Below are 12,111 nucleotides of genomic sequence, written 5' to 3' on the forward strand. Positions count from 1 at the left end.
TATTCCTTGCTTATAGTAATAAGTGGAATATGTCACACATAGATAAACTAAATATGTTTAAATGGTGTAATAAAATCGGAAAGTACGGTCTGTTGTATTAAAAAGAAGTAACCAACACTATTTTAGAATTTAATTTATATTTATAATTTTATTTTTAAATGAATAACATTGTAAAAATATGTTGGTAATACAAATAAACTGTCAAATGTCAATTACATTTGTCATTATATACACATGCGCTATTGTTGTTTCTTTTCCATTTTCTAGCTCAAAGAGGTTAGTAGAAGTTAAAAATAAATCTAAAAACATCCGTTTATTTATTAGTTTAAAACAAATTGTATTATTTTTAATTGTTGGAGAAAAATGTTTACTATATATAAGTGATTATATGAAAAAGATTGTTATTTGTTTTTGTATTTGTTTTAGAGCAAAATGGTTCAACGATTAGTGTTTAGAAGACGATTGTCTTATAACACAAAATCCAACAGAAGACGAATGTAAGTACTATTTTAATTACATAAATTCATTAATATAATAATTTATTTATTAATATTTGTAAATTTTATAATCAAATAGCTTGAGGTTATGTTTTTGTATAAATTTTATCATCGTATTGATTTCCATGATGATATTTTGGCTAGAGTACTGAAAAAACTTATTGACGACAACAAATTCGTTCGTTAATCTCTGATATTAACAAAATATTCCAAAATTCAATTTTTCCCATATAACATTGTAACAAAACGCTTATTTATAGTGTACGAACTCCTGGTGGTAAATTAGTATATCAGTACCTTAAAAAACCGAAAAAGATCCCGAGATGCGGTCAATGTAAAGATAAACTACGGGGTATCCTCCCTGCAAGACCACAAGAAAGATCCAGGTTATGTAGGAGGAAGAAAACTGTAAAAAGGGCTTACGGTGGAGTGTTGTGTCACAAGTGTGTCAAAGAAAAGATCGTCAGAGCTTTTCTTATCGAAGAACAAAAAATCGTGGTTAAAGTTCTTAAAGCACAACAAGCTGTAACTAAAGCCCCTAAAAAATAGATCCTAATAAATGTTTGATTTATATGTTATTTTTATTTCTCATTTTCCTTTATTATATATAAAAAAAATTGGTTTTGTATAAAGATATCAGTACGAAAATTGAATTTCGTAAGTTAAAACTTGATTAAATAACACTGGCAACGTTTTAAACAAGAATCATTACAGATTTAGAGTGAGCATTAAATGTGAATTTAGTAGGGATATGGTTTGACCATAGAGTTTGATGGGAAAAGCGACATAGTGTAAGTTGAAGAGAGAAAAAACATCGGATTACAACTCGTTATCTCCCTCTGCTCGCCAATAAATTCTAAATTTTTTATTCTCTTTTGCTATTCCTACCACTTGTAACATCGACGTAATTTCAGTCATTTGAATAAACTTCAATATCTATTACTATTAATTCTATGGTTTCAACGCCTATCTCTATAAATGAAGTTAGTTACAAGTAATGACACGTAGTTAAAAGCAGCTTACATGAAGATATGTTTATTATATTAAATGTTATATTATTTCAAATAAAAGTGAAAATATTTATTTTATTAAAAATTATACACAATTTGAGTTTTAGAATTAATATCTCTACTATTCTAGAATAGTAGATCTATGAGTGACATCTGACAGTTGGATCCATTAGTTTGAAATTTATATATACGTTTATGTTCACAAATCATATTTATTCGATTCATTATTGGTTCCTATTTGCTCTAGCGATTATAGTGTGTTTCTTGGGTTGCTTATAAGTAATACCTTACCACAACTGTACATCTACTCTCCTTAGGTTTCCTTTTTTTTTCATATACATTAAACACTAGTGACAAATAGATATAACACTCGATAGGTGAACATTTCTGTGGTCTTGTAATCAACTGGATTTATAATGTTGCCATATTTACGAATAGTTTTTCAATATTATTAGTTTCAAAATTCGATAAACCCATTTTTTAAGTATGTTTCTATTTATATTGTCATTTTTAAATAATAATTTGCTTAAAAACATATTTTTTTATATATATCAAATAAAATTATCATTGAAAAGATGAGAAATTTTTTACATTTGGAGTAATTTTTCCCTATAATTTTTACAGACAGATAAAGCCGGCAAACACGGATTTATACGAACTAGACTATGGTCTTTGTCGAGGGTAATGACCAGCCACATAAATTGTGTAAAAATAAGTGTCGTTTAGTGAATTCATAATAGAAACTAGGTTATAAAGCGTTTTTGGCACTAGTAGTGTATAAAAAAGAAAATAATGTTATTTTTTTATGAGTGTAATATGTTTTGAACACAATTATAATGACTAGTATGATTTTAATTTGTATACAGCGACGTTGCCGGTTTTCCAAAACTATCATAACATACTTTATTATTCTAATTGGAATGGTATGTGTCAATAAAACGAAATAACTAATTGAACAATAAGTTTTTACTTTTTTTTCAGGTGTAACATATTGTCTTACAAAATAAACTATTATTAACAATATTTAAGTTCTTGTACTAACTAAGTATTTTGCTTTAGGTCTTCTTGTATTGTAAAATATTAAAAAATTATTTCACGTCCTTTTACGAGAGAAACTACTGAAGGTTTAAGGACGCAAGTATTCTATTTTATACCCAAACTGAAATGATGTATTCTAATACTAAATAATTTTTTTATTTATAGTGTGATTCATTATTTATAAGCATCTCGTGGATTGAACTATAGTCTTTCATTAGTGATTGATAAAAAAAACTAGTATAAAATATATTTTTCTAAATACTTCATCTGTTTACCATAGATTTTCTACACAAAATACACATTTTGTTCATCTTTAATTAAACCAAAATATATTATTACGGTCCTGGCTAGAACCATGAAATTTGTTGACATATGCGACTGAAAGTTATGTTAAGTTTACATACATCAATTGATAAAAAAAAGTTGAAACAGTAATAAAAGAGGTGATATTTTACAGTGCCTTATCCAATATTAATTTTAGAAAAACCTGCAAAAAATTTCCTTCCACTTCTTTTTGGTTATATAAAGTTATTAGAATACTCAAAAAATTTTATTCAGTGATTTAAATAACATCCTGTATACATATAAGTAATATGGATATTGTAATAAAAATCAAGTTATGATCTATTACAGCTAAATTTACTATTTAACTGGTCTCTTTCAATTATTGCTATTGAAATTATTTTACATAATCAAAAATTATTTATTTCGATATTTTTTTTGTAATCACATTTATATATGTTATTATAACGATTTATCTTTTATGAGATCAGAATCCATACGTTTTTTTTTCAAAATTCATACTTAAGTGATAAAAAAATCATTTTTAATTTATTGGAAACAATATATATGAAACATCAGTTAGAATCTTTCTTACAAGGAAGTGACATAATACCTTCCTGATCCGCTTAACTCCTTCCTTAACATTTTCTTGTCAATTTGATCAAGTCCCTATCCTACTATTTCGTGTATAAACAAGAAAAATGTTATATTTCACAATTTAGATAAATTAAAATTGTTTTTATTTATTATTTCCATTTATTATTTACTAAAATGAGTAAAATATAATGTCGAGTAATGTTCTAATTTATATACGTGAAATTGAACGTCACAAAATTTGTTATGTAGTCGGAAATTACGTCACAACATCCATCTCTTGTCGTCTCCACTAAAAGTGTTGTGTGTGTAAACTAACAGGTAGTTGCTCTAAGTGAATTTTTTGATTATTTAAACTATTAAAATAATATCGATATTTTTATAAAAATGTTCTTTTAAATATTTATAGTGATAATGTATAGTTTGTGGTTATTTTAGTGATAGTGTTCCAAGTGTAAACCTGATTTCTACTGGTAAGTTATTTTAATTATTATCAATTATCCACCATCTTTCTGTTAAACATTTCGCGTGGATTCCGTCTGCAACATTTTGGAATAATATAAAACAAATTACAAATTCAAGAAATAAATTTCGTAAACGTTATTTTTTTTGTATAAAACTTCGGAAAAAATCACGTGCTTAATATAATTCTACGGCTACAAGGATTTATCTTAAAGAAAAAAAATCTACGTTAGTCTGCTGTACATATCGTCTAATTGGGGCTTAAAGTAAGCTTTCAATTGCGGACGTTTCGACTTCATAGTCGGTGTTAGTAAACCATTTTGAATACTAAAGTTGTCTGGGTGAAGATAAATATCCTTAACCTATAAAAAAATTATATATATATATATATATATATATATATATATATATATATATATATATATATATATATATAAATTTGCGAAAATAGATTATTTAATATATATTTACTTGTTCGAAGGATTTTAATCCTGCTTCTTTGCCCCACGTTATCATGTCGTCTAAAATCAATTGTTTGACTTCGGGATTATTGCATAGTATACTGAGTGTTCCGGGAATGCCGTTCTCGTGAGCCCAACATTTAATTACGTCTACGTCCGGTACTACAATCCCCACTATACACGACTAAAAAAAATATCGATAAATAAATAACGTTAGCGCCATCTCTACCTTCAATTCGAAATCTTCAATTATCTTATGTTGTAGAAATGGGAGTGTCTACTTGTACATATGTCAGTAAACTTACTTTTAATGATTCTCCATATATGTAAACTTGACTAACGTATTGCGAACGAATGTAAATATTTTCAATTTTTTCTGGTACTATGTATTCTCCTTGCGATAATTTGAAAATATGTTTTCTTCTGTCGATTATTTTTAACGTTCCATTCTAGAAAATAAAAATTACGATACGAATTAAGAAATTAAATTATTTGAATTAAATTGAAGTGTAGACATCACTTTTGATATATGATTCGTTATATACGAGGGGATATCAACAATATGTAAAATTAAAAAAAAACTAATTAATGATTTAACAACAAATATTAGAGAATTTTTATGTACAAGGAAGTTAAAAAAATTGTATGTAATGTTAAATTTGATTCGATTGTATAGAGTCGTTGTTGATAGTGGACGTGACGTTGCCAAATCTTTAATAATTTCCCTCACTTTTGATATATGATTCGTCATATACGAGGGGATATCAACAATATGTAAAGTTTTTTAAGAAAATTATTTAATGATTTAATAACAAATATCAGAGAATTTTGATATACAGGGTAGTTAAAAATTGTATGTACTGTTGAATTTGATTCGATTGTATAGCGTCGTTGTTAGTAGTGAACGTGACGTTGCCACATCTTCAATAGTTTCCTTCACTTTTGATATATGATTTGTTATATACGAGGGGATATCAACAAAATGTAGATTTGTTCAAAAAACCCTCAATTAATGATTTTATAACAAATACTAGGAAACTTCTATATACAGGGTAGTTAAAAAACTGTTCTGTTGAATTTGATTCGATTATATATTATCAATGTTAATATTGAACGCGCTGTTGTCAGATTTACAATAATTTCGATGACTTCCTATATATGATTCGGTGTATACGAGGGAAAATCAATAATTTTTAGTATTTTGATTGAAATGCTAGTGTCATATAAAGTAATTAAACTTACTGGTAACCACATTCCTATATCTCCGGTATGGTGCCATCCTGCTTCGTCTATAACTTCTTCTGTTTTTTCGGGATCTTTGTAATAACCTTGAAAAACGTTAGTGCCTTTAACGCAAACTTCGCCTTGATTATTACGCGACCAATACTCCATTTCGGGTACGTCTACTAATTTGACGCAGCAACAAGCTACAGGCGGTCCCACGTGACCCGGCGTATGATCTCCTTGAATTGTTAAAGTGATCGGAGCTGTACATTCCGTCTGACCGTAACCTTCAACCACCTATTAAAGTAAAATAAAACAAAGTATCAGTTTTTAGAGACCTATAATTCATAAACGAAAACGAAATTTCTCGAATTTACGTTAAATTTGATCATTTACTCACCACGCAACCTAAGGCACATCTAACAAACGAAAGAACGTTCTCGGCTAACGGGGCTGATCCGACTAACATCAACCTCAAGTGACCCCCCATGCCCTCTTGAACCTTCCGGAACACTAACATGTCCCAAAAACTGTTCTTCCTCACCACACCCCTATAATAATATATAATAATATCAAAAAATAAAACAAACTAAAATGGAAATTAATCAGTTACATTATCGGTAAAACAAAAACAGTCGAATTAAAACTATACATATACACTAATAATTATAACAAAAAATGTCGTAACGAACCTTTTGAGTTCCTTTTCTTTGGCGCTGAGTGCCATATTGAATAGAGCCTTTTTGACGCAACTGGAATTAATATCGGCTTGTACTTTATCGTATATTCTGTTTAATAATCTCGGAACTGCGGGCGTTACCGTCGGCTTTAAGGCTTTCATGTCGTCAGATAATCTCCTGATGTCGCCTAGATAGAAACCGACAGCTCCTCCAACGCAATACATGGCGTTCTATAAATATATATAACAAAAAACAGACGAAGATAAAAATACCCCAACAAAGATAATCATAGAAATGAAGATAATTACGATGACGATGAAGATAACGACAAAGATAAAGATAGAAATATGGATAACGACAAAGATAAAAATAGAAATAAAGATAATTACGATGACGATGAAAATGACGACAAAGATAAAGATAGAAATATAGATAACGATAAAGATAATTATAGATAAAAAGATACATAAAACGATAATGATAATATGAAGATATATAAAACTATAAAAATAAAGATAAAGATAAGGGCGAAGGTTAAGAAAGAAATAGAGATATTTATAAACAAAATTATACACAAAATGGTAAAGATGTAGGTAGTGGTAAAAAACGATAACGGAAGAGATAAATAGAAATAACGATAATTGAAGAGAAACATACATAAAACGATAAAGATATTTGTAGAGATATAGATAACGATAAAGATAATGATACGAATAAAGATAACGATAAATTTGAACATAAAGATAATGATACTCATGAAGATAATGTCTTTTAAAGATCGGTCATTTAATAAATTCATTATTTTTAAAAATTTTTGATATTTTTGTTCCAAGACAATTTACAGAGAAAATATGATTTTTTTATCGAGATTTTATCATCAGGATATTAAAAGTCGAAGGACATAAGGATTTTGCTACATTTATGAAAAAGATAACAACATAAATAACGATAAAGATACTGACAGAGATATAGATAACGATAACGACAAAGATAATGATACAGATAATGACAAAAATAATGATAGAAATATAGATAATGATGAAGATGATAGTACATGTGCTGATAAAGATAATTACAGATATATAGATAATGATAGAAATATAGATAACGACAAAGATAATGATAAAGACGTTAGTACATGCGCCGATAAAGATACTGACGGAGATTAGATACTGATAACGACAAAGATAATGATAGTTCATTTACTGATAAAGATAAAGATAATGTCATAGATACATGTAACGATACCGATGCTGATAGAGATATAGATAATGACATAAATAAAGATAGTGATTCATGCGAGGATAAAGATACTGTTAGAGATATAGATATTGATAAGATATAGATAATGATAGAGATAACGATAAAGATAATGATGTAGATATAGATAACGATAGAGGTAATGGTATATATATAACGAAAAATATGACGAAATACGATGAAGATAATAGGAATTCAATTATTTTATAAGTTTCAATGTTCCAAGCGATTTTAATTGGATTTTTGTGTATTTTTTTGCAAGTTTTTGTGAGTAGATCGAAACGAATCCGTACTTACCTCACAGCATCTTTCCAACATATGCGCCAAAGGCAAAAAAGATATCAAAATATCGGTATTTTTCAATTTATGATCTCCGAATTGTAAAATGACGGCGCTCATAGATGCCACTATATTTTCGTGAGTCAACATAACCCCTTTCGGGTTCCCCGTCGTTCCGCTCGTATAACAAATGGTCGCTAGATCCGAGGGCTTCGGAGGCTGAAAAAATAAATAACAAACAATTTAACCCGTATGAAATATTTTGAAGGCTCGGTATGATACTCACAACTTCTGGATGATTTGTTTTCGCTCCTAAATCTTCGACGTCGTTGAATTTGATTATTTCCACTCCCCGATTTTTGGCCCGTTGCTTCGTAGCGGCCCTTACGTCTCTCATTACGATCAATTTTTTTAGACAATTCGGCGATCTTTCTAATAGAAGATTGCATTTAGCGTCGTCATCACAAATAACAGTAGAAATTTCAGCTGGAAAATAAACGGTTCTTCTTATATTTGGAATGGGCTCAAAAATTCAAGCGCAATCTTCAGAAACATTGTAAACTTATAAAATGTGCAGATAATCGTTAAAAACATTGTGAATCTGTGAAGGTGTACAGATAAACGTCAGAATCATTCTAAAACTTTTTAGAAAATGCAGATAATCACACTGAACGTTATAAAATACTACGTAAAGTGCAGATAATCATCAGAAACATCATAAAACTTTATAGAAAGTGTCGATAATCGTCCTAAACATTATAAAATTCTATAATGAATGCAGATAATCGTCAGAAACATCGTAAAACATTATAGAAAGTGCCGAAAATCTCCCTACACATTGTAAAATTAAATAAACAGTGCAGATAATCGCCCTGAACATTATGACATTCTATGTAAAGTGCAGATATTCGTCAAAAACATTGGAGATATGTAAATAAAGTGCAAATAATCGTCAAAAACATTATAAACTTGTAAATAAAGTGCAGATAATCGTCAGAAGCATCGAAAATTTTTATAAAAAAAGCCGATAATCGTCCCAAACTTTGTAAAATTCTATATATGTGCAGATAATCGTCAGAAACATTGTGATCATGTAATTAAATTGCAGATAATAATAAGTAACATTGTAAAGCTATATGGAAAGTGCAAATAATCGTCAGAATCGCAAAAAAACATTATAGAAAGTGTAGATAATCGCCATAAGCATTGTGAAATTCTATTTAAAGTGCAGATAATCGTGAAAAACATTTTGACTTGTGAACAAAGTGCAGATAATTTTCAGAAACATTGTAAACTTGTGACTAAAGTGCAGATAATCGTCAGAAACATTGCAAACTTGTTAATAAAGTGCAGATAATCCTTAAAAACATTGTAAACTTGTAATTAAAGTGCAGATAATCGTTAGAAATATTATGAACTTGTGAATGAAATGCAGATGATCGTCAGAAACATTGTAAACTTGTGAATAAAGTGCAGATGATCATCAGAAACATTGTAAACTTGTGAATAAAGTACAGATAATCGAGAAAAACATTCTAAACTTGTGAATAAAGTACAGATAATCGTGAAAAACATTGTAAACTTGTGACTAAAGTGCAGATAATCGCCAGAAATATTGTAAACCTGTGAATAAAGTGCAGATAAACGTCAGAAACATTGTAAACTTGTGACTAAAGTGCAGATAATCGTCAGAAACATTGTAAACTTGTGAATAAGGTACAGATAATCGTCAGAAACAATGTAAATTTGTAAATGAAATGCAGATGATCGTCAGATACATTGTAAACTTGTGAATAAAGTGCAGATCATCGCCAGAAACATTGTAAACTTGTGAATAAAGTGCAGATGATCGTCAGAAACATTGTGAAACTCTATGGTATATTGGAATCATTGTTAGAATCAAAGTTTTTTTTCACATTTATCAAAATTTACCTTGTTTGATTATGAAAGCGCAAGCCTCCGGGCCTAAAGTATCATACAGCGGTACTAATACCATGCTATAGCAGTACACAGCTTGCTCAGTTAATATCCATTCTGGTGAATTTTGTGAATATATTCCTATGATGGTGCTTTGCCCCGGCGGTAAACCGCTTGCCACCAAACCGGAACCGAAATTTTTCGCTCTCAGCAAAGCTTCATTGTAATTAACCCATTGATATGGCTTGGTATACGATTCTCTCCAACCCAAACACGGACCGTTATCTGAAATCGAAAAAAAAAATTACTCAAGAACATGTTTTTACTCATATCTAATTTAGCAACGCCGTAATTTGGTATAAAAATGACTAGTTTACGTGATTATATCGCCAAATAACGAAAAATATATTAAATGCGATGTTGCCAACTCTAAATAAAAGTAAATCGAAAAATTCGTCGAAACACATTGTTATAAAAGTTGTTTTATCGACAGCTTCGGTGAAATAAAAGATAAAGATAATTATGACGATAAAACCGCAATAAAAATAATTTTATTTATTGCTCAGGAGTCGGCCAGATGTTCAAATCGTGCCCCTCAATATTTTTAATTACGTTAAGAAAAGTTATCGAATTTTATGTCGAAAATGTGTATGAAAAACGATAGTGATAGTTAAATTATTCTATAAAATTATAAGGAGATTGAAGATAAAAGTATTACTAGGGCAAAACATGAATAAATTTGAGATAATTCTTTTGAACGTTAAAATAAGGCGCAGAAAAAAGTTTAAATCACTAATTACGCTACAAAATTAGATGGAAAGCGCAGATTATCGTCAGAAATGTATAAAACTGTATAGAAAGAGCATTAATCGACGAGGAGCGTTGCAAAACTTAATACAGATGATTTTCATAAATTCTACAGTGAATATTATCGCCTAAGACATTGTAAAACTGTCTAGAAAGTGCAAATAATCGTCAATACATTTTAAAGATGTATAGATAGAGCAGATAATCAACAAAGAGCGTGGCAAAACATAATACAGATGATTTGTGCATTGTAAAATTGCATTGAAAGTACAGATGATTCCTAGAAATTTTAAAGTGAAGATTATCGCAGAAAACGTTGTAGAACTATCTACAAAGTGCAGATAATCGTCAATACGTTGTAAAACTGTATAGAAATAGCATATAATCATCTAGGAGCATTATTAAACTGTAATTCTTTTAAACTCTAAAATCCTATATAAAACAATATGTGGTTTACAAATTTTGGAACTAAATATGCAGATGATCGTCATAAAAATTATAAATTTCGAAGAAACTTCAGAAAACCGCCTCAAGAATTGTAAAATTTTATATAAAGTGCAGATAATCGTCAAAAATGTTGTAAAACGTTTTGATAAGTGCAGATAATCGCCTTAAACATTGTAGAACATCTTAGAAACTGCATATAATCGTCTTGAACTTAATAGATAGTGAAGATAATCGTCATAAGAATTGTGGAATTCTATAAAAAGTGCGTATAATCGTCAAAAATATTGTAAAACCTTGTGAGTAGTTCATATAATCTTCTTAAACATTGTAGAAAGTGCAGATAATCGTCCTAAGAATTGTGAAATTCAATAGAAAGTGCAGACAATCAGTGAAAGAGTTGTGAAACGTTATGAAAAGTGCAGATAATCGTTTTGATTATAGTATAACTTTATAGAAAGTGCGGATAATCGTCTCAAATTTCGTAGAAAGTGAGATTATCGTCTTAAATATTGTATAACTTCATAGAAAGCGTAGATAATCGTCCAAGACTTCATATAAAGTCCATATAATCGTCCTAAGAATTGTGAAATTCAATATAAAGTGTAGATAATTATCAAAAATGTTGTAAAACGATATGAGTAGTGTATATAATCGTCTTAAACATTGTAGAACTTCAAAGAAAGTACAGATATTAGTTTTAAACATTGTAGAACTTCAAAGAGAGTGCAGATAATCGTCTCATACATTGTAGAACTTCATAGAAACTGCAGATAATCGTCCTAAGAATCGTAGAACTTCATAGAAAGTGCAGATAATCGTCCTAAGAATTGTAAGATTCAATATTAAGTACCGATAATCGTCAAAAATATTGTAAATTGTTATGAGAAGTGCAAATAATCATCTTAAACATTGTAGAACTCCATAGAAACTGCAGATAATCGTCCTAAGAATTGTAGAACTTCGTAAAAAGTGCAGATAATCGTCCTAAGAATTGTAAGATTCAATATTAAGTGCCGATAATCGTCAAAAATGTTGTAAAACGTTATGAGAAGTGCAGATAATCGTCTTAAACATTATAGTACTTCATAGAAACTGCAGATAATCGTCCTAAGAATTGTAGAACTTCATAAAAAGTGCAGATAATCGTCCTAAT

At 29.2% G+C, this 12,111-nt stretch overlaps 2 protein-coding genes across 11 annotated transcripts in view; one reads left to right on the forward strand and one right to left on the reverse strand.

Annotated features, from left to right (window-relative positions):
• Positions 1–207: 207 nt before the first annotated feature.
• On the forward strand, positions 208–1,068 carry LOC130896256 (60S ribosomal protein L34-like). Its single transcript, XM_057804224.1, has 3 exons — positions 208–276; positions 427–497; positions 758–1,068. Exons 2-3 carry the CDS (start codon positions 433–435, stop codon positions 1,044–1,046), a joined length of 354 nt encoding a protein of 117 aa, XP_057660207.1. The 5' UTR covers positions 208–276; positions 427–432; the 3' UTR covers positions 1,047–1,068.
• A 1,387-nt stretch (positions 1,069–2,455) lies between these two features.
• The window catches only part of LOC130896251 (long-chain-fatty-acid--CoA ligase 6), a 29,989-nt gene continuing 20,333 nt past the window's right edge, over positions 2,456–12,111 (reverse strand). For all 10 annotated transcript variants that reach the window (XM_057804203.1, XM_057804204.1, XM_057804205.1 and 7 more), the window contains exons 4-12: positions 9,720–9,989; positions 8,074–8,273; positions 7,806–8,006; positions 6,261–6,478; positions 5,969–6,119; positions 5,587–5,865; positions 4,650–4,793; positions 4,355–4,528; positions 2,456–4,245 (exon numbers count right to left, since the gene is read on the reverse strand). In XM_057804203.1, coding sequence (XP_057660186.1) covers positions 4,108–4,245; positions 4,355–4,528; positions 4,650–4,793; positions 5,587–5,865; positions 5,969–6,119; positions 6,261–6,478; positions 7,806–8,006; positions 8,074–8,273; positions 9,720–9,989 — 1,775 coding nt within the window. In that variant the 3' untranslated portion in view covers positions 2,456–4,107. The remainder of the gene's footprint in view (positions 4,246–4,354; positions 4,529–4,649; positions 4,794–5,586; positions 5,866–5,968; positions 6,120–6,260; positions 6,479–7,805; positions 8,007–8,073; positions 8,274–9,719; positions 9,990–12,111) is intronic.

This window comes from Diorhabda carinulata, chromosome 7 (genome assembly GCF_026250575.1).
Source record: "Diorhabda carinulata isolate Delta chromosome 7, icDioCari1.1, whole genome shotgun sequence".
NCBI lineage: Eukaryota > Metazoa > Arthropoda > Insecta > Coleoptera > Chrysomelidae > Diorhabda > Diorhabda carinulata.